Source organism: Schistocerca gregaria, chromosome 2, assembly GCF_023897955.1.
Source record: "Schistocerca gregaria isolate iqSchGreg1 chromosome 2, iqSchGreg1.2, whole genome shotgun sequence".
NCBI classification, from domain to species: Eukaryota; Metazoa; Arthropoda; class Insecta; order Orthoptera; family Acrididae; genus Schistocerca; species Schistocerca gregaria.
The window spans coordinates 316,730,375-316,756,430 of record NC_064921.1 but is presented as its reverse complement, the minus strand read 5'-3'; the positions used below and the strand labels follow the sequence as shown (position 1 = coordinate 316,756,430).

Here is a 26,056-nt window from a genome sequence, read left to right as displayed (position 1 = left end):
GCAAGAGATGCGGGGAGTTCCCCATCCACTGGGACTGATGCATACAGTTGAAAGTGATTGGGAGAAGTGCACTCCGATTGTCGTAGGCTCGCAGTGGGCAGGAAGCCACCTTGATGTCAGGGTCCATGATGAAGGGCCCCAGCTATGGGAACAGCAGCAGCAAATCGGTGAGGAGAAATGTTGGAAACCCTGCTGATGGTGTTGCAGGCTCAGCACAGGAGGAGGGGCTGGCACTGGCTGCAGGAAGCAGCAGTGGAGAACAGGAAACTGGCAGTAGTAGATGAATATGCAGCAGCTGGCCCTAGGCCTGTAGAGGCAGCTCAGTGCTCATCCTGAGATGCAACTGGTTCCAGTGGCATGCCACAAGCTGATCGTCACTGCCCACTATGAAGACACAACAGCCGCACTGGCTATGAACAATTGAACAATGTCTGTGATTCGGGGGGGGGGGGGGGGGGGGGGGGGGGTCTGAAACCCCTGGCCCAATTGGACACGCCAGAGGCGAACTTTGATAAAGCCAGTGATGCTAGGGGGGACAGTCTCAGCAGCATCCATGGTTGGCAGCCTTGCATGATCTTGGTGGGATTCTTGGCCCCAATCTGGCTTCATTCTGTAAAACCTTCAGAAAAACATGAGCTTCCTTAGTGGGAAAATCTGCCACGTACTTGCGCATCTGTGTCTCAAACATCCCGATGAGATGTTCCATCTCATTCCAAATGTGAATGCAAAGTAGGAGCCGTGACATGACTAATGCCATTGTGGTTATAAATGTCCTTGGAAGACTGAGCCATGAACTGAGGACTATTGTGCAAAACCAAGCAAGTTTTCGGTGGAGAATAACTTTTGACAGGGTCTTGAAATTCGCATCTGCTGTTGCAGCCAGACAACAAATGACATAAGGAAAATGAGAGAAATGGTCAGTTGCCAACAACCAAAAGTTCTTTAGAAGTACAAGCATAATTAATATGGACACAATCTCAAGGCTGTGTAGGAGCCGGCCATGATGAAAAAATCGTGCACGGTGCTGACTGGTTGTCCTGGAACGTATGGCAGGCCACAACAAAGTGTTCCACATCGCAGTTCCACGCGAGAGGACACCCAGTGACCATGATGTAATAAAACAGAGGATCTCTCGCCACAGAGCTGCTGGAATCTCAACACAGAAAGAAAATTTGTCTGTTGACAAGAGAACAATACCATCCAAGAGGGAGAAGTGATGGTGCAATGCGTAATTATTCTGAAGTGGGTCCAACACCTGGCCTGTTGACGTTTTGCACACCCCTGTTGTACCATGCACATGACCTGCCAGAGCATCAGATATACTGCCATAGCAGAGGCAACACGGAAAAACCATCTACCATGTGTGCCTCCAGTTGAAAACAAAGCAGCTCCACTTGTTCAAACAAGGGGTCTGGGCCCTGTGGGGGGGGGGGGGGGGGGCAAGATAGAGGATTGACATTTGCATTTTGCGATGTGGGATGAAAACTTATTTCATAATTTTACAGGGCCAAGAACAGACACAAAGCTGAAGACAGTGAGTGGCTTTGTTCTGTAAGGACGTTGATGGGTGCAAGGAAACCATAAGCCTAAAGTTGCCAATTAAATGAAATGTTGCACCAAATGAGAATACACAACATTTTTCATGGTATAGAGTATAGCAAGGGCTTTGTTTTCCACCTGAGAATAATGTCGTTCTGTTGAGTCAAGTGTTTCTGGTGCAAAGGCAGTAGGCTGTTCAGAACCATTGGAATGTTGATGGGCCGTGACCCCGCCCCCCAGAGACATTATTCCAGGCCTCTGTCGACTTGCGGTGCGGGAAACTTAAAATTACTGTGCAGTATTCGAAACTACTTCCAGTGTAGAGTACTCAAACTGAAGGACACAGTGGTGCACTTCCTTATCAGGGGCCGAACAAATTATTGCATCTCGGACCGTGATGTTCCCATATGACTCCTGAGACATTGCAGCTGTGACAAAGTGACATTTTCGACTAAAATCATGAAGCTCAGCCACCCAGCTGTGATACTACCTTAATTTAAGTTTTAACTGTATTTTTCTTAGGTATCACTTCTTCTTCCGTGTGTTTTTGCTTTTAGGGTGCTTTAATTGTTGGGTGCTAGTAATAGTATTCGATAGATTTCGTGTTTGTTTTGAATACAGAGAGTCCCTTTAGTCAGCCATAGTGCCAGTAGTGCTAGTGTTTGTTTTCAATACAGTCCAGAGACAGGTAGTGCATTTTCATTGTTTTCTACAAGAAGTGTCTAGCAACCACAGTTTATTCAACAATTAGCCACCTTTAGTCAATTAGTAGTCTAGTTAAAAGTTGATAAACTCTATACAGTAAATTGATTTCTTAGGATGGATAGGATGTGTGACTGCTGCGTATGGACGCAGGAGGAGCTGGATATTGTTTGCGAACAGCTGAACGTGTTGATGGCCGCGGTCAGCCATCTTCAGGCTGCTGCCTCAGAGTGTAGCGGCAGTGGGGAGTCTGGTGCGTTGCATGGTGCACCCCAGGTGTTATATGCTTCACTCACTGTCCCTGCTGTCGAGACATCTTCGCGGTTGGGCCACCCTCTCCCCAAGGGGAGTGGTGGGTTCAACGGTGTTCGCGGCGCATGAGGCGGAAGGTAAATGTGGAGGCTGGCCGTGTGCCATCGCCCGCTCTGCCTGTCAGTGAACATGTGGCTGCTCCTTCAGCAAGGTCCGAGCAGGCACACGGGGTGAGGGGTTTACTAGTTATTGGGAGCTCCAACGTTAGGCGGGTGATAGAGCCTCTTAGGGAAATAATGGAAAGGTCGGGGAAGAAGGCCAGTGTTCACTCTGTCTGCTTGCCGGGGGGTCTCATCCGGGATGTGGAGGAGGCCCTGCCAGCGACGATAGAGAGCACTTGGTTCACCTGACTGCAAATTGTTGCTCATGTCGACACAAATGACTCCTGCCGTCTGGGTTCAGAGGTCATCCTCAGTTCGTACAGGCGGTTGGCGGAATTGGTGAAGGTGGAAAGCCTCGCTCGCGGGGTGGAATCAGAGCTAACTATTTGTAGTATCGTTCCCAGAACCGATCGCGGTCCTCTGGTTTGGAGCCGAGTGGAAGGCTTAAGCCAGAGGCTCAGACGATTCTGCGGAGATCTGGGGTGCAAATTTCTCGACCTCCGCTATCGGGTGGAGAAATGTAGGGACCCCCTGAATAGGTCAGGTGTGCACTACACACTGGAAGCGGCTACAAGGGTAGCAGAGTACGTGTGGAGTGCACATGGGAGTTTTTTAGGTTAGAGAATTCCCTCCCTAGGCCCGACAAGACACCTCCTGAGATGCGGCAAGGTAGGAGTAGGCAAAATGCAACAGGGAATAACAATATTAATATGCTAATAGTAAACTGCAGGAGCGTCTATAGAAAGGTCCCAGAACTGCTCTCATTAATAAACGGTCACAACGCCCATATAGTACTAGGAACAGAAAGTTGGCTGAAACCAGACGTAAACAGTAATGAAATCCTAAACTCACATTGGAATGTATACCGCAGAGATAGGCTGGACAGTGAAGGGGGACGCGTGTTTATAGCGATAAGAAGTGCAATAGTATCGAAGGAAATTGACGGAGATCCGAAATGTGAAATAATTTGGGTGAAGGTCATGGTTAAAGCAGGGTCAGGCATGGTAATTGGATGTGTCTATAGGCCCCCTGGCTCAGCAGCTGTTGTGGCTGAGCACCTGAAGGATAATTTGGAAAATATTTTGAGTTGATTTCCCCACCCTGTTATAGTTCTGGGTGGAGATTTTAATTTGCCGGATATAGACTGGGAGACTCAAACGTTCATAACAGGTGGCAGGGACAAAGAATCCAGTGAAATTTTTTTAAGTGCTTTATCTGAAAACTACCTTGAGCAGTTAAATAGAGAACCGACTCGTGGCGATAACATATTAGACGTTCTGGTGACAAACAGACCCAAACTATATGAAACAGTTAATGCAGAACAGGGAAGCAGCACATAGGGCAGTTACTGCATCGATGATTTCGGCCGTAAATAGAAATATTAAAAAAGGTAGGAAGATTTTTCTGTTTAGCAAAAGTGACAAAAAGCAGATTACAGAGCACCTGATGGCTCAACACAAAAGTTTTGTCTCAAGTACAGATAGTGTTGAGGATCAGTGGACAAAGTTCAAAACCATCGCACAATACGCGTTAGATGAGTATGTGCCAAGCGAGATCGTAAGAGATGGAAAAGAGCCACCGTGTTACAACAACCGAGTTAGAAAACTGCTGCGAAAGCAAAGGGAACTTCACAGCAAACATAAACATAGCCAAAGCCTTTCAGACAAACAAAAATTACGTGAAGCGAAATGCACTGTGAGGAGGGCTATGCGAGAGGCGTTCAATGAATTCGAAAGTAAAGTTCTGTGTACTGACTTGGCAGAAAATCCTAAGAAATTTTGGTCTTATGTCAAAGCGGTAGGTGGATCAAAACAAAATGTCCAGACACTCTGTGACCAAAATGGTACTGAAACAGAGGGTGACAGATTAAAGGCCGAAATACTAAATGTCTTTTTTCAAAGCTGTTTCACAGAGGAAGACTGCACTGTAGTTCCATGTCTAAATTGTTGCATAGATGACAAAATGGTAGATATCGAAATAGACGACAGAGGTATAGAGAAACGATTAACCGATAGATGCACTCAGGGTACCCTCCGCCACACACCGCTAGATGGCTTGCGGAGTATGGATGTAGATGTAGATGGAAACATGGTCTTAAATAACTAAGTTCTATTGGGACAGATAAGTGACAACAAGAATGTGGGTACACAGAGAGTAATCACATGACTGGAATTTGTGACAACTGAGAACTTGGAGGCTCGAGTATGCAAGATACAGTTACCAATAAGTGCCACTGGTACAATACTTTTTACAAGTTTCGGGCCAGTGGTGACTGCTGTCGACGATTGGGCCGCCCTTGGCGATAGCCTTGCTCATTGTGTGGCATGTCATATAAATGCTGCCATGCCCAACACTTCCCATAGTGGCTCAACTTAAAACTGCAGTTGCTGTACCAACCAGCAGGTAACTACAGTACCATGTGTCCAGATCAGTACCTGGGGGATGAAAAGAGTGCAGGTGTTGCAGAATGCTTGGTGCCATTCAGAGTACATTTCCACACTGAGTCGAGGAGTAATCAAGAAATATAAACAGCACAGTGTGACAGGACTCAGTGCGTCATTTGCAAGCCTTTCAGTATTCAGCCATGGCATGTAACATCCAAGCTCAGCTGCTCTACAGTGTCCTATCTGACAGAAGCTCCGGAGGCAAAGGAAATGCATTGTAATTTAGACACCTCAGTGGGGCTTGTCCACTGATACCTTTGGATGATGACAGATAGTTGCATCAGCATCTGTGATGACGTTGCGTCCCACTTAAATATCTCCATTCAGAAGACAGTCTCAATGTATGGTCCTCCGTTCTGCGTCTCCGATTCCGACGGACTACAGTCTCACTAGTTACAGTATAATTTGGTTGATAAATTGTGGTGTACTGTTTGCTGCGTGAGTGAAGACTTGGGCTCCTGGACCATGTTCAAATGGCTGAAGTGGAACTTAGGCACTGCAAGCTGGCACTGCAGTTTTTTCACATCCGTGACTGATAGAAGGTGTAGACAAGCCTGGGCCTTTCCCAAGTGAGTGAAGGACCGTACCAAGTGACTCCAAATCACTGCCTTCAACCTCTTGGGCGGAGTACCTGAATACTTGAGTATCGTCTCCATGGCTGTACGTGGTACTGTCTCACTAGCTGAATGCTCTGTTTGCTGATGTGGGTTGTCAGCTTCCACCTTGACGACATACTGTCCTTGGTATGCTGTTGGCACTCGCTTAAGCACATGTCCATCTTTGAGATTTATGTAAGGGTGACTGACTTGATGAAGTTTGAGTAAAGTAATTATATTAAATCCATGTGTTGTTTGCTACAGGCTGATACTTCTAGATTAATATAGTTAAAATTCTTCATTTCGGTTGCCATGGTATCAGTAGCTGCTGATAAATAGTTTATTACGGCTATGACTGTGTATGCAGCTATCAAAATGTAGTTTCCATACAACACATTTCGTTTTACTCAATTAAGACATCATCAGTGGTTGATTGTAATGACTCTTTCTTACAATGTGGATGTCATGATGTCTGGATGTAAGTTTCTCAAGAAATTTTCTCTTTGACTGGTTCGGTAAAAATATAATAAAAGCAATTTGCAGATGGTGTACTGTGAGTAATGAGACAACATAAAATGGCTGTCGATAAAATTAGGCAAACATTAGGCTGAAGGGAGTGAGGAACTTTATTCTTTCCCCACTCCCTGCCTCTCACCTTGCAGGCATTTTTCTGAGTTCTGTACTGTGTAGGCTTTGGTCACCTACTAGTGATAGAGTTATAATGCACAGATATTCCTTGCAGTTGTGCTTCTTGCACAAATCCCACTGAGAAACTATGCTATTACTCCATTTAGCTTTTCATTTTGATCAACCAGTTATTAGATCATAAGAAAAAGATTAAATTTTGGCCACTTCCACATAATCACTGCAACATCAGTATGTATACACCCCAGAGAATGTGGGAGAAAACTGAGAAAAACTTGGGATTTTTTTTAGAACTCCGGGAACTTTTCATTGTGTTAGTTTCAGTTAACTTTATGTAATTTTGCCTGGTAAGAACTGATATTGTAAAAAAGAATTTTATTCTATCCCACTACTGCAGCATATTACTGCAGCAATAGAACATAAAAGAGAGTGGAAAAAATAAATAAAGATATAAAATAAAATGTAACAATATTATGAAAAGGATAGTTGCTACGCACCATATAACAGAGATGCAGAGTCGCACTAGGCACAACAAAAAGATTGTCACAAAATAAACTTTCGGCCAACAAGGCCTTTGTTAAAAATAGAAAACACACACACACACACACACACACACACACACACACACACACACACAAATGCAATTCACATGCACATGACCACAGTCTCTATCAGCTGAGGTCAGTCTATGAGCAGCAGCAGCAGCAGTGCCTGTTGGGAGAGGCAACTGGATGGGAGTGATGAGGAGGCTGGGGCTGGGAAGGGGAGGGATAGCATGGTTGGGGTGGGGGAGGTGACGTGTTGCTGAGGAGTCTGCAGGGATGAGGTGGAGAGGGGATAGGGCAGCTAGTTGCAGTCAGGAGGTTCGACGATGGGCAGGGCGTGAGGTGTGTGTGGTGGTGGTGGTGGTGGTGGTGGTGGTGGCGGTGGGGCGGGGGGAAGGTGAAGGAGAGAAGTAAGAAGACTGGCCGTGTTGGTGGAATAGAGGGCTTGTGTAGTGCTGGAATGGGAACAGGACGGGGCTAGATGGTTGAGGAAAATGATTGATGAAGTTTGAGGGCAGGAGGGTTACAAGAGCATAGCATATATTGCAGGGAAAGTTCCCATCTGCACAATTCAGAAAAGCTGGTGGTGGTGGGAAGGATCCATACGGCATAGGCTGTGAAGCAGTCATTGAAATGAAGAATGCCGCATAGTTGGTATGCTCACAGAGAGGTCCCATTTTTTCTTGGCCATAGTTTATCAGCGGGCATTCATACGGACGGACAGCTTGTTGGTTGTCATGCCCTCGTAGAATGCAGCACAGAGGTTGCAGCTTAGCTTGGAGATCACATGATTGGTTTCACAGGTAGTCCTGCCTTTGATGGGATAGGTGATGGTGACCAGACTGGTGTAGGTGGTGGTACAAGGATGTATGGGACAGGTCTTGCATCCAGTTCTGTTACAGGAATATGAGCGTTCAGGTAAGGGATTGGCAGCAGGGGTTGCGTACAGATGGACAAGTGTATTGTGTATGTTTTTGTGCTGTCTCATTTCTCACTGTTCACTGTCTCCAAATTCCTTTTATTATATTTTTACAGTACCAGTGCCAAAGAGGACAAGGCAATGTGCAATTTACAACAACAAATCACAGTGCCCACGCAAGTGTCTGCCAAATGCAAAATGTTTCAAAGGCCTTAGGACAAAGACTATGTAATACTTCATAACTACAAACTGCTTCTGAAGAGCATGATGTCACAACTATGTACATTAGGTCCGTTAAAGCAGTTGCCAGCCAGCTCAGGCATATACAGAGTTGAGTCATGTATGAGCAGTATCTTCTTCCACTTCTGGCTGTTAGCTGTAGCAGTAGTAGCAACAAGCAGCCAGGTATTAACTGGAAAAATTTATCTGGCACACCCAAGCTTGCGCATTCGTGCATATGCAGTGCAGTGCAGTCAGATTTGTAGTGAGTAGGGGGTAGTCTCTGTGTGATCTGTGTTTACATTTGGTGATTTTGCTATTTCCTCTTCATTTACAGTCCCCAAATCAAATGAAAACAAAACTGACGTCTGTCTCAATTGCTACAGAAGCAAAAAATGTTATTAGTTGTAGTTTTCTGATTTTATTTTGACATCTTTGGCAGTCAAGCATTGATTGGCTTATGGAGAAATTAAGTTAGTTCTGTCAGTTTGCTAAAGAATTTTGCCTTTTATTAATCTTTTCGACAGAAGAAGTCAGTTTACTTGAAACAAAAGTTTCATTCCACACTATTTTCTCGTTTCAGCTGTGTGCTAAATTTTAAGTGCACATTTTCACCTTTTGGTACATATGGCGTTATGCCATAATAAAGAACTAAACTTGAGATAATACAGTACTGGTACCGAAAGAGAATTTGCACCCCAAAAACCAATCTTGTTTTTAAGTGCTTAGAAGTTCTATGACACTACAAATTGTTAACCATTCAAAGGATTTTACCATTCCGGGGAAAAGTATACTGTCACTCAATACGAAAAAAGTATATTTTCAACTGGGAAATCTGGGAAAAATCCACAAATTTTTTTCCTTGTCCTCCTATACTCTTTGAACATACATCCATTTGAATTTTCTTGTACATTCAATTTTACCAGGTTATTACACTTTCCTTTGTAAATTTGGCATTAACTTTTTCAGTGACATCGACAGCTTTGACTGCAAACACTGGTCAAGCAAAAGTTCTTGTGGCTAAGATGCCAAGTATACCACCACAACTTCTGGGAGCACAGCCAACCTCTACAAGTTCAGAATCGCACAAAATTCCTCTGAAAAATAGTTCAGAAGGTTTGAATACTTCCTTTATTTTCTGAATTACATGTTATAATTGATAAACATAAATTTATTTTATTTCATTTTTCCTGTTTTAGATGATGATGAAGAGTTCGCTAATTTTCCACGTGATGATGAGACTGAAGAATCGGAGGATGATGACGATCCAGACACTGATGATGATTACAGAGCCCGCTTGACTATTCGACAACGTGGCTCCAGCAGAGGTGGGAGAGGAAATCGGGGAAGAGGCATACGATCCAGGGGCTCATTGGGTAGAGGGTGGGATCGGAGCCGTGGTGCGAGAGGAGGAGCAAGACGACGTGGAGGCAGTCGTGGTGGACGGGGAGCAGCAAAGTCAGAGGATGTGGAGCAAGTGAATAAGCTAGATTCAGAAATGGCAGCTGCTTTAGCTGCAATGGACAAGGCTCAGGACAGTTCTGAAAGTGCGCCAGCGGCATCCCGAGGTGAACATATTTTTGGAAGTAATAGTGTTGTGAGAAACAATCTCAACAATTCTAGTGCTGATGCTGTGTTGGAGAGTTCCCTGAAAAGGAAACCCATTAGGTCATATGGAAGAAGTCAGGGGAAAAGAAAATCTGATGTGGACAATGATGCAGTTTCCTCAAAGTCTGTTGAACCACCCCCAGAGAAACAGAAAGAAGAGGAGAGTAAGCCAGTGCTGGAACAGGTACTACCAGACACAAAGAGTGCCACAAAAAATGCTGTTATGAAACAGACTTCTGTTGCTGATTCACCTGTCTCTCCTGTCTCACCTGTTCCACCTGGCAAAATATCCGTTATAACTGACCATAAACAAGACATACGAAAAAATTATCCTAAACGAGAGAATAGGAAACCCCCAGCACATTTGGCCGAGGCGTTAGGTCCAGCACTTTTCTCTAAACACGCGATCTAGTGTAGAGTAAATGCAGGAAGTGATCATAAGTCACTTCCTCCTACAGATTTAAAGAAAGAAGAAACAAGATCTGCTCCAAAAAAATCTGTGGACCATTCCATACAAGAAGTCATGTCATCTCCACCAGAGGAGAAAGGCTTTCAAGATATTTTGTTGTTTGTTATTTTGGCATCAGATAATTTTTCTTTAATTTAAATGCTCTCCCCTCCCTCCCCTCCCTCCCTCCCTCCCTCCCTCCCTCCCTCCCTCGCGTGTGTCTCTCTCTCTCTCTCTCTCTCTCTCTCTCTCTCTCTCTCTCTCTCTCTCTCTCTACCTAGGAGTGTGTGTGTGTGTGTGTGTGTGTGTGTGTGTGTGAGTGTGTGAGTGTGTGAGAGAGAGAGAGAGAGAGGAGAGAGAGAGAGGAGAGAGAGAGAGAGAGAGAGAGAGAGAGAGAGAGGTAAACTGAAAGTGCAGCTTATGGTTGAGATAGAGGAGAAAATGCACAAACAAGGGGAGAAGAGAAAAATGTGAGAGTGTAATTTGAGTCATGAAATTTGTAGTTCTAGAATTTCATTTGGACTGTCTTTTGCTAGAGTATTAGATAAAATTATATGTCGTTTAGCAGTGAGATAATTACCTATGTTTGGGCTAATGATTTATTCCTTTTTGGCATTGCCTCAGTAATAATCATTGGTAGCATTACCCAAAAAATTATGTTATTTGTGTTGCTCTTTTTTTCCGCATGGTATTAGTAATTCTTGTAATACCGTTGCGTCCCGCTCATAAATTTATTTCATTTGCTTTATTCTGTGATTCTCACAGTTAATCCTTACCTGCATTTGGTTGCATATAGATTGAATATGAAAGTTGATAAATGTACACTTGTTGCACTGCTCTTCTTTAACTCCAACTCTTGCACTCCTCCCTTCCCATCTCCTGTGATCCCCTCTCCTGTGCTCCCCCTTTCAAAGGATAAAATTTTTGATACTTGGTTCTGTGTATTTTATATTTCTGGTTACACATTGGGTGTGGTGTCCATGCTGTAGCACACTTACTTTTTTTACTGTCATTATCTTAACAATATTTGTACTTTTCTTATATAGTTTTTCCTTTGCGCAGTGCATGTTGCTCAATGTGAAGATTTCATAATATTGTAGTATAGTTGTGATCATCACCACAGTTATATTGCAGTTGTAACATGAGGATTGTAGGTTCTGTAAACAATTCTGTAGCAATCATATTTACATGCAGTAGGTAATTCACCAACTTCTGTACTATATGCAGTGATGTCATACTGCACAAGATAATTGTTTGCCTAGGCTATGACTACAGCAGTTACAGCAATGTCACCTATATTCTAACCCCTGTTCAGAGAGAGAAGAACATTGCAATCGAGAGGTACTACATGTTGTCCTGATTCATTTGTTCATTTATGTGGGCACTTTATTACCCTAAATATTTTACTGATAAAGCCAATGAACTATGGTCTCTTAAAGAGTTTGGACAATTTCTTGTTCACTCATGAATAGTAGCCATGACATTCATGATACTCATATTATCAGGTACCCACATTAGTTGATGTTGCGTCACTGATTGAATTACCGCTGTTAGTACATAACAATCATGAGAGACCAATAACATATTTTTTTAAAACAACTAGTACTTATAAATGTTCAACATATATAGCCATATTTACAAATTAATGCGCTAAATTAAAGTCAAATGATTCTTCCAGATCATTACGATTTATCATGCAACATGAAACTAACTACAATGAAACCCTGCTTGTACAGTTTTCAAAGGACTTCCTAAAGATGGCGTAAAATGCAGGAAAATGTAAAATGTGGGAAATAAAGTTTAAAGCTGTAAAAGCTACATACAGGATACCTTCTGGCACTTCATGTATGTTATAAATATGTAACAGGCGTCAAAAGACTTGTCAGGGACTTGTATTTTACCAAATAAAAATCGCTGATGTAACAGGAACTGAAAACTGTCTGGGAAGTAGGAGAAGTAGGAATGTTTGACTCAATTTCACATGACATAATCAGTGTTTTTGAAAGCCTGCAGCTATCATTCATTATTTAAATAATGAAATGCAACACTAGTTACCTGTTTTTCATGCCTAACACTTTGTGTTTTGAGAATTTTTTTCATTGCCAAGTGTAAATATGTGCGTAAGTATATTGTGTGATCTTTGAATACGTGTGATTCTACATCTCTTGCACTGTAGTTGTCTTTTTGAGGTAATCAGATACAGTGCTTTATCAGTTATGTAGAAAACCGCACACACATGCAAACTATCACTCACATTGTTTGTTTGTGTAACATCACGAAAGATATGTACGTAAATACTGCACTTGACAAGGAGAATAAATTCTCAAAACAAGTTTTGCTCAGTGTGAATAAAATACGTAACCGGCGCTGTGTTTACACTAAAAACATTTGAGCAAATCAAAGTGAATGACGGTGTCCACTAGCGCTCCAAGTGGCCATATGCCGAAACATGCTAAATATGGTTTGACAAAGGTGTCATGATGATCACAACAACCATGAACCTGCATTTGCACAGTAGAGACAGTTTGGAAATGGTTGTGATTGGTCATGATACCTTAATTGGAATGAACCTAGTTACTCCCAAGTAGAGCTTGGCAGCGATGGGAGATACGGCACGAATTATTCCAACTTTTACATGTTTACCAGGTCAAATCTGCTGAGTGGAGTACACTGGTGTCAAGAAACTTAACCATGTAATATTTGTAAACACTACTGGACAGCCAACATCATTTTTTCTCCACAAACGTTTTTTCGTGATGTGTAAATTGCGGGAAAATTATAAATATGGTGACGCAAAATTGGGTACAAATTAACATTGTGGGTGTAGGAAATTGATAGGACCGATAAAAAATGTCGTAAATGGTGGGAAAATGTAATTAACTAATTAATTAAGTAAACTGATGTATGTTGACGTTCTAGGAGCTGGACAACTGTGCAGTTGAAGTCCGGATTTACTATTTTGAATGCCTCTTTGTGGTGTACTTTACCTTTTTGTTTAACTTTTTAAGTTTCTTGGAATTTGTCATCAATATTCAGCGCCAGAAAAATTTGGCTGGCAGTACACGCGAAACTGTCAGATTGGGCTCTGTTTTAGAAGTAAAAACATCTTGTGTTGTATCTTTGTGTACCCTTTCAAAGCCATTATTTACATCTTCCCATTTGTAAAATCACTGCTTTAGTTTTATCATTGTCTAATCATTACTACGCTAGAAAGAAACTTCCACATGGGAAAAATATATTAAAAACAAAGATTCCAAGACTTACCAAGCAGGAAAGCTCCGGCAAACAGGCACAATGAACAAAACACACAAACATACACACACAGAATTACTAGCTTTCGCAACCGATGGTTGCTTCTTCAGGAAAGAGGGAAGGAGAGGGAAAGACGAAAGGATGTGGGTTTTAAGGGAGAGGGTAAGGAGTCATTCCAATCCCGGGAGCGGAAAGACTTCCCTTAGGGGGAAAAAGGACAGGTGTACACTCGCGCACACACACACACACACATATCCATCCGCACATACACAGACACAAGCAGACATATTTTAAGGCAAAGAGTAAGGGCAGAGATGTCAGTCGAGGCGGAAGTACAGAGGCAAATAAGTTGTTGAAAGATAGGTGAGGTATGAGCGGCGGCAACTTGAAATTAGCGGAGGTTGAGGCCTGGCGGATATCGAGAAGAGAGGATATACTGAAGGGCGAGTTCCCATCTCCGGAGTTCGGATAGGTTGGTGTTGGTGGGAAGTATCCAGATAACTCGGACGGTGTAACACTGTGCCAAGATGTGCTGGCCGTGCACCAAGGCATGTTTAGCCACAGGGTGATCCTCATTACCAACAAACACTGTCTGCCTGTGTCCATTCATGCGAATGGACAGTTTGTTGCTGGTCATTCCCACATAGAAAGCGTCACAGTGTAGGCAGGTCAGTTGGTAAATCACGTGGTTGCTTTCACACGTGGCTCTCCCTTTGATCGTGTACACCTTCCGGGTTACAGGACTGGAGTAGATGGTGGTGGGAGGGTGCATAGGACAGGTTTTACACTGGGGGCGGTTGCAAGGACTGGAGTAGATGGTGGTGGGAGGGTGCATAGGACAGGTTTTACACTGGGGGCGGTTGCAAGGGTAGGAGCTAGAGGGTAGGGAAGGTGGTTTGGGGATTTCATAGGGATGAACCAAGAGGTTACGAAGTTTAGGTGGACGGCGGAAAGACACTCTTGGTGGAGTGGGAAGGATTTCATGAAGGATGGATCTCATTTCGGGGCAGGATTTTAGGAAGTTGTATCCCTGTTGGAGAGCCACATTCAGAGTGTGATCCAGTTCCGGGAAGTATCCTGTCACATGTGGGGCACTTTTGGGGTTCTTCTGTGAGAGGTTTTGGGTTTGAGGGGATGAGGAAGTGGCTCTGGTTATCCGCTTCTGTACCAGGTCGGGAGGGTAGTTGCGGGATGCGAAAGCTGTTTTCAGGTTGTTGGTGTAATGGTCGAGGGATTCAGGACTGGAGCAGATTCGTTTGCCACGAAGGCCTAGGCTGTAGAGAAGGGACCGTTTGATATGGAATGGGTGGCAGCTGTCATAATGGAGGTACTGTTGCTTGTTGGTGGGTTTGATGTGGACGGATGTGTGAAGTTGGCCATTGGACAGATGGAGGTCAACGTCAAGGAAAGTGGCATGGGATTTGGAGTAGGACCAGGTGAATCTGATTGAACCAAAGGAGTTGAGGTTGGAGAGGAAATTCTGGAGTTGTTCTTCACTGTGAGTCCAGATCATGAAGATGTCATCAATAAATCTGTACCAAACTTTGGGTTGGCAGGCTTAGGTAACCAAGAAGGCTTCCTCTAAGCGACCCATAAATAGATTGTCATACGAGGGGGCCATCCTGGTACCCATGGCTGTTCCCTTTAATTGTTGGTATGTCTGGCCTTCAAAAGTGAAGAAGTTGTGGGTCAGGATGAAGCTGGCTAAGGTGATGAGGAAAGAGGTTTTAGGTCGGGTGGCAGGTGATCGGCGTGAAAGGAAGTGCTCCATTGCAACGAGGCCCTGGACGTGCGAGATATTTGTGTATAGGGAAGTGGCATCAATGGTTACAAGGATGGTTTCCGGGCGTAACAGACTGGGTACTGATTCCAGGCGTTCGAGAAAGTGGTTGGTGTCTTTGATGAAGGATGGGAGAGTGCATGTAATGGGTTGAAGGTGTTGATCCACGTAGGCAGAGATACGTTCTGTGGGGGCTTGGTAACCAGCTACAATGGGGCGGCCAGGATGTTTGGGTTTGTGAATTTTAGGAAGTAGGTAGAAGGTAGAAGGTAGGAGTGCGAGGTGTCGGTGGGGTCAGGAGTTTGATGGAGTCAAGTGAAAGGTTTTGTAGGGGGCCTACGGTTCTGAGGATTCCTTGAAGCTCTGCCTGGACATCAGGAATGGGATTACCTTGGCAAACTTTGTATGTAGAGTTGTCTGAAAGCTGACACAGTCCCTCAGCCACATACTCCCGACGATCAAGTACCACGGTCGTGGAACCCTTGTCAGCCGGAAGAATGATGATGGAACAGTCAGCTTTCAGATCACGGATAGCCTGGGCTTCGGCTGTGGTGATGTTGGGAGTAGGATTAAGGTTTTTCAAGAAAGATTGAGAGGCAAGGCTGGAAGTGAGAAATTCCTGGAAGGTTTGCAGAGGGTGATTTTGAGGAAGAGGAGGTGGGTCCCGCTGTGATGGAGGACGGAACTGTTGCAGCCAGGGTTCAATTTGGATAGTGTCTTGAGGAGTTGGATCATTAGGAGTGGGATCAGGATTATTTTTCTTCGTGGCAAAGTGATATTTCCAGCAGAGACTACGAGTGTAGGACAGTAAATCTTTGACAAGGGCAGTTTGGTTGAACCTGGGAGTGGGGCTGAAGGTGAGGCCTTTGGATAGGACAGAGGTTTCGGATTGGGAGAGGGGTTTGGAGGAAAGGTTAACTACAGAATTGGGGTGTTGTGGTTCCAGATTGTGTTGACTAGAATTTTGAGGTGTTGGGGGGAGTGGAGCTGGAAGTGGGAGATTGAGTAGATGGGAGAGACTGGGTCTGTGTGCAATGAGAGGCGGTTGAGGTTTGTTGGAAAGGTTGTGGAGGGTGAGTGAGTTGCCTTTCCGGAGGTGGGAAACCAGGAGATTGGATAGTTTTTTGAGGTGGAGGGTGGCATGCTGTTCTAATTTGCAGTTGGCCTGTAGGAGGATGCTATGAACAGCCGGTGTGGATGTGGGAGAGGAAAGATTGAGGACTTTGATTTGGGATAGGAGTTGACGGGTGTGTTCATTGGCCGAGTCGGATGTATAGGTGAAGGATTAGGCGGGTGAGGGCTATGGATTGTGCAGTTTGGAACTGGTATAAGGACTGATGGAAAGAAGGATTGCAGCCAGAGATGGGAACTTTAAGTGTGAGGCCTTTGGGGGTAATGCCAAATGTCAGACAAGCTTGAGTAAATAAAATATGGGAGCGTAATCTGGCTAGGGTGAAGGCATGTTTGTGGAGGGAATGTAAGTAAAATTTAATGGGGTCGTTGTAGGGATGTTGTGAGGTTGACATGGTATTAGAAGGTGGAAAGGGTAATATGAGGTTAAAGTGAAAGTAAATAGAAATTTATATAGGGAGAGATAAAGGTGTGAAAAAAGTTGAAAAAGTGTTTGTTTGAGATGAGCTATGTTGATCCTGTGCTGAACTGTGCTTCCCCGTAAGGGAAGTCTTTCCGCTCCCGGGATTGGAATGACTCCTTACCCTCTCCCTTAAAACCCACATCCTTTCGTCTTTCCCTCTCCTTCCCTCTTTCCTGAAGAAGCAACCATTGGTTGCGAAAGCTAGTAATTCTGTGTGTGTGTTTGTGTGTTTTGTTCATTGTGCCTGTCTGCCGGCGCTTTCCCGCTTGGTTAGTCTTGGAATCTTTTTTTTTAATACATTACTACGCTAGTGTATACAGAGACACACAGAAATTAAAAACATCAAAAACTTTAACAGAAGTGGAGATTGACCGTAATTAGATAAATTGTGAGCCTTATTGTTAAATAAAGGAAACAGCACCCTCTCTTTGCATCAAAAGCTCTGTACACAAATTGGAACGACACTGCGGATCTTTGTCAGAGGTTGGAGGGTGTCATGGCCAGACCATTGTGTGTTCACATATAAACTCATGTTACCAGTATCGGGAGGCAAAACACTTGGCTTTGAAACATGCCGTATACAGTGGCCTAATGCCCATAAAATAGAAATCATGAAGGATGGGAAATTTTTGTTCAGTTATGTTACTTTGCTTTAGAGTGCTGCCACTAGCTTTCAGTGGAGCTGATGTAGAGACAAGGTAATTAATTTCATTCTTTCTGCTCACTGCTCAGTACTAAAGCCAGGGTGTACATGCCACAGTAAATCTGGGCAAAACTAAGGAATTTTTCATTGTTTTAATTTTCAGTTAAATTGTGGCAGTTTGGACTGGTAAGAATTGATAATCTAATAAAGAATTCTACTGTAGCCAGCTACTGCAGTCTAATACTCCAGCAGTAAAGCATAAACAGAAAAGTTGTTTAGAAGATTTTCCTATCTTTATGAATATGCACCATTTACAGCAACAAAACATAATTCGCACACAATCATCCGTCGACAGCTACATGTCTCAAAGGCTTTAGGATAAAGACTATATAATACTATGTAACAATGAACTGCTTTCGATGAGCATGACGTGTATCAAAGGCTTTAGGACAAAGACTATATAATACTCTGTAACAACAAACAGCTTTCAATGAGCATGACATCATAACTGTTTACATTTGTAACTAGTCGCTGTAAAATATTGTGAATGGTGGTTTGAGAAGAGTTACTTTGCAGGGGTTGAACTATGCTAAATGTGAAAATGTGTGATGAATTGTCTCAAATCACAGAGCATTTGACCCTTACTTAAAACGTAACACTTTTAGGACCAGCCACTTAGAAAAATTTTGGGCCCAGAAGACCAGCCATTATTTGAAACTGCATGGGTACATTTGTGTTTGATATATCTTTCAAAAGGGTAACATACCCTAAAAAATACCAAGCTTTAAGGTTAGTTTTTCGTATTTATTTTAGTTCTTTCACAGTATAAGTTACGCAGTAACTGTGGAAAAAAAAGTATAGTTATCATTTTAAAAAAGTGTGAAGTGAGTACTTGAGCAATTTCACACATAACTGACTTTCCAATGGAAAAGTCAAATTCCTCAACGGAACAAACATTCAGCCAAGTAACCACAACATGTTTGGTGTACAGCCATTAGGACCCTCCCTAACCAGACTGTCAGGGGGGGGGGGGATTATGACCAATATTATATGTGTAAGCTTAGCTTTTCTTGGTACTATACTGTACATATATTAACTTAAACCATTAACTTTTGTCATTTGTGTGTTTGAGCTACTTAACAGTGATGTTGCTGTTATCTAACTACATAACGTGTCCAGTGCTTTAAGTATCTGCTGTCATTCGCTGGTGAGATCACACAACATGAGCTATGATTGACTGGCAATAGCTCATCACACAGCACAATCTCAATTTCGGTGCTTTGGGAGCTACCGTTTTGTATTTGAGGTAATTTGTATTACAAAAGTTCGTAATATGAAAATATCAGTGTACCTGTCACCACACATCAAAGACATTGCCAAAACACATTGTTTTTTGCTGCGTTTTGTTCCCTAAAGTACCAGGAAAGCTGTACTGTGGCGTATAAAACTTTACCTTCACAGGATTGATAAGATTTACAGCTCCAAAGGAAAGTACATTATTACTTAACACACAAAAACATACCTTTACATGGGGCATAGTGTACTTTCACCCAGGAAAAAGTGTGTTTTTAACCAGGGAAAATGAGGGACTTTTTTGTCTGTGTATACGTTCTGAAAATTCGTTGCCACAAATTAAGAATGTGAAGCACTGAAAATCCCCATGAAATTGTGGCATGTGAATGAGATTTGCTGAAGGGTAATGTTTCCCTCTCCAGTGTTGCATACAAAGCTGTATGGGCCATTATTCTTCTGTGAGAATACTGCACCTGTTACCTCGATATACTGCAGTTGTGGTTGTTTCCACAACTGTATGCTGATTCCGAGAATTTCGTCTTCCAACAAGACGGCACACTGCTCATTGGAGCACTGGTGTTCGTTGCTACCTAAATGGTGAACTTCTGCATTGTTGGATTGGTTGCAATAGTGAAGATCATGTAGTTGTATTCCCTGTTGTGCCCGGCCTCCCGCCCCCTCTCTCCAGATTGCCAGACCTAACATCCTGTGACTATTTCCTTTTAAGTACATTAAAGGCTGTGTTGATATATTACTACCAAGAACAGTGGAACAGCTCAGAGAATGCATCAGTGCTGCTATGATGACCATTGACACGATTTTGTTACACAAGATATGGAACAAACTTGACTTTGACATGTATTGTGTGATCAGAGGGGCACTCATAGAACATTTGTAGGTTACAAAATGTGAACTTAGCGAGTTTCCAGTTCTATTCATGCATCAATAATATTTGTACTTAAAATACTTTAGAAAATCCCGAGCTCTGAAAATGAATTAAGTTATTTGTAGTAGTCTTGTATTGTGAATTGTTTGGAAGGCAGTTCTGTAATGTTCAGGATATTACCAATGAATGTCAGTTATGAGTTAGGCAAGTCAGTGCTTTACATCATATACCAAATATGGGCAACACGATATATTAAACATTTGGTAGAAGCCTGAATGGAATGATGTGTAACAAATTGCTTCAAATCGGGCACTAATCTATAAATTACATGCTTCTTTATTACAAAATGAGGTCAGGTGGACACTTCCAAAGCATGCCAAGCAGCAAGAGAGAATCAGAATTATCTCGATGTTTAATTTTGCACAGTTGTATGTGTGAATCTCTTGATCATGTGCTCACTTTGTGTTCTGAGTTGGAGATGAAGATATTTGTTTTATCTTGGAGACAGTTAAGCAAATCTGAAGCCTTGATTACCACACAAATATCAGCTTAGAAAAATCATGTTGCAGATTGCACTCCTACTGCTTTAATAATTTCAACATTCACAACAATTTAAAACTGCCAAATCCAGATAGTGTTCTTTCCGCTGATCCATCTGAACATGCTTTTCAAACTGAGACAAACCTGCAACTGTAGTGGCCATCACGAAAATAGACACCTCAAGGTCATCCCACTATCTTGTAGCATTGTCAGTTAGACATTTTCAGTTATTAGTAAAAACTCTGAAAAATATGAGACATCTTTTTCTTTTTTTATTTAGTATATAATATGTTGAAGTACTTTCCAAAAGAAAATTTCATCAGCTGTTACAAACATAATAAAAACTAACATTACAAGAAATTGTGAAGAAAAATATTTTTGTACTTCAAGCTGTGGAACAACAGTACCACTGAAATATTTGGACTGAAAATAATGTAGGAAAATTCTGATAGTTTATAGATGCATATGATACACATTTTATCATTAAACATAAAAGTATTCTGAGATAAAAAGTAAAGTAGCATAAGAGATGAGAAACTGTTCCACCTCTGTAACTAAAACTGTTGTTGCTGATGAATTTGCATTCTGTTGGATCTTGTAGAAACTTGCAGCTAGAAAGTTGTCAAGAAAAGTCTGAAATTAATTATGGTAACATCTGAGACATTATTGTATTGTCATATATGAACATATTTTGTTTACGAGACTCCATGCATTACAGCACGCAAGTATTTGTATGCTGCCACCAGGATTTTATTTCTGATGGTCACCCTTAATACAACCAGGAATATTCCCTATCTCCCGAAAAAAAATTTATTTGTAGCTCCTACTGGTGCTTCGTCCTGTATCCATCACCCAGATTACCGATATGCTATGCAAAAGTAACTTATGGTACTTTCAGGACGAAATTTCTGTTTATATCGAGCAAAATTTGCCTCTTGCATGTGTACTCTGTATTTTTCTAGCCATCAGATACTCTTCTCTGTTCTACGCACCAACTTTTTGTCAAAATTGTCGAATTCTGTAATTTTCCTTTTCAGTTCGATCCCTTACTTGAAGAATCAAAACATGTGCTCCCTTCTAGTGTCCACCAATGTCACTATACTGACAATATGGAATACAATCGGTATGGAAATATCACAAGATTTCTTGTCATTTTATGAACTCGTGCAAAATTTATAATATTCGTGGCTTTGTCACTGTTATCGAGATCAGTAGAAAACTCTTCAGGACATTCTATATGACAACCTTAGTTGTTTTTTAATGTCTCGTCGCCCTTTACGCACACTGACTGGTGTAGGCCCTTGCTCCTGTGTTTCATTCACTACCAAACACACTTCAATTCAGAGTTCCACAGAAGAATGAAACCACAGAAAAACAGAAGATATTGTACGGACACACCGAGCATTCAGCAGGTACTGACCCAATGCACTGCTAGAGCGCATCTAGTCACTCTAGTAACTGTAGCTACTTCATATGAGTATACTTTTATTTGGCCCATTACTTTAGATGTATTATTGGGCAGGAGTACTTAGAGCCATTTCTTATCACACATGTTCATTGTAGCAAATACTGTGACGTTCCTTATTCAATTATTTAAATAGTTTCCATCAAGCCATGTATGTATTTACTTTACGAGACCCAAGTGATGTGATTTACAGATTGAGAAACGTGGGTTGCTGTAGGTAATGGCTCCAGTAAGCTACATTTGCCATTTCTGTAAAAGTTCCTACATGAAGAGACAGTTATGAGCACATTGTCCACTTTTTTTTGCACACTTGCACTTTTGTGTGTGTGGAGGGGGGGGGGGGGGGCACACATGCGCGTGTGCATGGATGCACACATACGTGTGTGAGAGAGAGAGAGAGAGAGAGAGAGAGAGAGAGAGAGAGAGAGAGAGAGAGAGCGAGGGCACGCATGCCCCCCTTCTTTCTAATTGAAAGTATATTTTGAATCATTCTTATTTTTGTAATAAGGTGAACCAGCAAGTATCAGCATCACTGGAGAAGAGGTAAAGAATGAAGCAAGTAGTCAGCCAACCACCACAGTGGAAGAGCAAAAGCAATTGCCTGACGATGTAGTTGCTGGTCAGAACAAAAAAACTGAGGTCGATTCACAGGTGAGGCATTTGATGATTACATTTACTGTACTTCTTCTTTGTTTTTAGTTGCTTTGAGTTGTTGCTGCTGCAGTATTAGATACAATACTTCATAAGTAATTAATTATTTGTGAGTTTAGTGCAGCTTGCTGCTGTACACACATCACTGACAATAATCCATGTAACTGGCTTTCGTTGTGTATCTGTGGTGGATCCATGATTTATTTCTGTGTCACACTAGGATGCAATGTACTTGCACACCCTTATTTATGTTGTCCAGTTTCCACAGATGTTACTATTGCACGCTGGAGATAATTATTTTGTTATATCCATGTCAGACAACTGAAAGGCGTCACCTGATGTTCCAGAAGCTTAGACTTTGATCCAGATTTTATGAGTGTTGCATAGGTGCCTATATCATGGAGCAGGCTCTGTTGGTAAAGCTTGTTACTAAAACAAATGATGTACACATGTATTGCCCCTTAAATGATGTGTGTCTGTAGAGTGATAGTGGTGCATTTTTCAATTAAATTTACCATTATCAGTTCAGTTAGCTCTTGTAAACTAGAGGGCTGGATACTGGCTTTTATGTGAAACTCTGCTAGACAGGGCTACCGGCTGTCAACAGACCAGACATTCTCACTAGCTTCAGTCTCTCAAGTCAATTTGTTTTCACGTGCAGAGAGCTATATAGTTTCTGTTGTAATAGCTATTTTTCTAGTGCGAAATTTCATTTCTTGAAAAAGTTTCTGTTCAGCACATGTTGACATACTGATGCAACCAAGAGGATAAAACTAATATTTGTAATGCAGAGGTATGTTCAAAACGTTTCCTCTCTGATAGTTACGTATGAGGTTCAGAAAACAAGCTGTTATGTCTGCCTCTAACTAAGACATAGGAATTGAAAGCTGATCATTCATAGAAAATATTAAATTTGAAGATAAAGTTTATAATTATGTAACAGATTCTAGAAATGTAGGAGTTATGATTTAGGCAGCATTTAACACTACAACCACTGATATATGGCTATACCTAGAAATGCAGCTGAGTCACTTACAACCCAGGTATCTTTCTCTTCTATTATCTGGCTGTCATTGGGTTAATGTGGCCGCTAAGGGGTCTATTCTTTGAAGTGCTGGTTATTTTATTATAAAATCAATAAAAATAAAAAAACTTTTTTTTTCAAATTATAAACTATTATTAAGAAAAACTTGCACACATTTGCTGGGTGCATTTATTTGCTAGCATAACATAATGAGCAGAAATAATAGTTTTTGATGTGCATTTACTGCAGATTATTTCTTACACATATAACACTTTACAAATTATTTGTTTCCAGTGCTTTACAAGGCAACATGTTCCGCATTTCTTGTCTCTCAGGAATATCTTCAGGAGTGTCGTAGGTACTATTATTCCTTGTTGCTGTGTACTTCCCAGCAAGCCCCTCCCTCAGCTGCAGCATAAGCCTCTGCGAAAAACAAAGATTCCAAGACTTACCAAGCGGGAAAGCGCCGGTAGATAGGCACAATAAATAAAACGCACAAACACACACACAGAATTTCGAGCTTTCGCAACCGGCGGCTGCTTCGTCAGGAAAGAGGGAAGGAAAAGGAAAGATGAAAGGATGTGGGTTTTAAGGGAGAGGGTAACGAGTCATTCCAATCCCGGGAGCGGAAAGACTTCCCTTAGGGGGAAAAAACGATAGGTATATACTCGCGCGGGCGCACGCGCGCACACACACACACACACACACGCACACACACACACACACACACACACACACACGCACACACACACACACACACACACACACACACTCACACACACACACACACACACATCCATACATACACAGACACAAGCAGATATATTTAAAGGCAAAGAGTATGGGCAGAGATGTAAGTTGAGGCGGAAGTGTGGAGGCAATGATGATGTTGAATGACAGGTGAGGTATGAGTGGCGGCAACTTGAAATTAGCGGAGATTGAGGCCTGGTGGATAACGAGAAGAGAGGATATATTGAAAGGCAAGTTCCCATCTCCGGAGTTCGGATAGGTTGGTGTTGGTGGGAAGTATCCAGATAACTCGGACGGTGTAACACTGTGCCAAGATGTGCTGGCCGTGCACCAAGGCATGTTTAGCCACAGGGTGATCCTCATTACCAACAAACACTGTCTGCCTGTGTCCATTCATGCGAATGGACAGTTTGTTGCTGGTCGTTCCCACATAGAAAGCGTCACAGTGTAGGCAGGTCAGTTGGTAAATCACGTGGGTGCTTTCACACGTGGCTCTGCCTTTGATCGTGTACACGTTCTGGGTTACAGGACTGGAGTAGGTGGTGGTGGGAGGGTGCGTAGGACAGGTTTTACACTGGGGGCGGTTGCAAGGGTAGGAGCCAGAGGGTAGGGAAGGTGGTTTGGGGATTTCATAGGGATGAACCAAGAGGTTACGAAGGTTAGGTGAACGGCGGAAAGACACTCTTGGTGGAGTGGGAAGGATTTCATGAAGGATGGATCTCATTTCAGGGCAGGATTATAGGAAGTCGTATCCCTGCTGGAGAGCCACATTCAAGGTTTGGTCCAGTCCCGGGAAGTAATCAGTCACAAGTGGGGCACTTTTGGGGTTCTTCTGTGAGAGGTTATGAGTTTGAGGGGATGAGGAAGTGGCTATGGTTATCTGCTAATGTACCAGGTCGGGAGGGTAGTTGCGGGATGTGAAAGCTGTTTTCAGGTTGTTGGTGTAATGGTCGAGGGATTCAGGACTGGAGCAGATTCGTTTGCCACGAAGGCCTAGGCTGTAGGGAAGGGACCGTTTGATATGGAATGGGTGGCAGCTGTCATAATGGAGGTACTGTTGCTTGTTGGTGGGTTTGATGTGAACGGATGTGTGAAGCTGGCCGTTGGACAGATGGAGGTCAACGTCAAGGAAAGTGGCATGGGATTTGGAGTAGGACCAGGTGAATCTGATGGAACCAAAGGAGTTGAGGTTGGAGAGGAAATTCTGGAGTTGTTCTTCACTGTGAGTCCAGATCATGAAGATGTCATCAATAAATCTGTACCAAACTTTGGGTTGGCAGGCTTAGGTAACCAAGAAGGCTTCCTCTAAGCGACCCATAAATAGATTGTCATACGAGGGGGCCATCCTGGTACCCATGGCTGTTCCCTTTAATTGTTGGTATGTCTGGCCTTCAAAAGTGAAGAAGTTGTGGGTCAGGATGAAGCTGGCTAAGGTGATGAGGAAAGAGGTTTTAGGTCGGGTGGCAGGTGATCGGCGTGAAAGGAAGTGCTCCATTGCAGCGAGGCCCTGGACGTGCGAGATATTTGTGTATAGGGAAGTGGCATCAATGGTTACAAGGATGGTTTCCGGGCGTAACAGACTGGGTACTGATTCCAGGCGTTCGAGAAAGTGGTTGGTGTCTTTGATGAAGGATGGGAGAGTGCATGTAATGGGTTGAAGGTGTTGATCCACGTAGGCAGAGATACGTTCTGTGGGGGCTTGGTAACCAGCTACAATGGGGCGGCCAGGATGTTTGGGTTTGTGAATTTTAGGAAGTAGGTAGAAGGTAGAAGGTAGGAGTGCGAGGTGTCGGTGGGGTCAGGAGTTTGATGGAGTCAAGTGAAAGGTTTTGTAGGGGGCCTACGGTTCTGAGGATTCCTTGAAGCTCTGCCTGGACATCAGGAATGGGATTACCTTGGCAAACTTTGTATGTAGAGTTGTCTGAAAGCTGACACAGTCCCTCAGCCACATACTCCCGACGATCAAGTACCACGGTCGTGGAACCCTTGTCAGCCGGAAGAATGATGATGGAACAGTCAGCTTTCAGATCACGGATAGCCTGGGCTTCGGCTGTGGTGATGTTGGGAGTAGGATTAAGGTTTTTCAAGAAAGATTGAGAG

General features: G+C 42.8%; 1 protein-coding gene across 1 annotated transcript in view; it reads left to right on the top strand.

Annotated features, from left to right (window-relative positions):
* The window catches only part of LOC126336940 (PHD finger protein 3), a 240,225-nt gene that overhangs the window by 152,904 nt on the left and 61,265 nt on the right, over positions 1-26,056 (top strand). Inside the window, 3 exon segments of the mRNA XM_050001117.1 lie at positions 8,992-9,138; positions 9,222-10,178; positions 22,040-22,182. Of these exon segments, the coding sequence (XP_049857074.1) occupies positions 8,992-9,138; positions 9,222-10,178; positions 22,040-22,182 (1,247 nt within the window).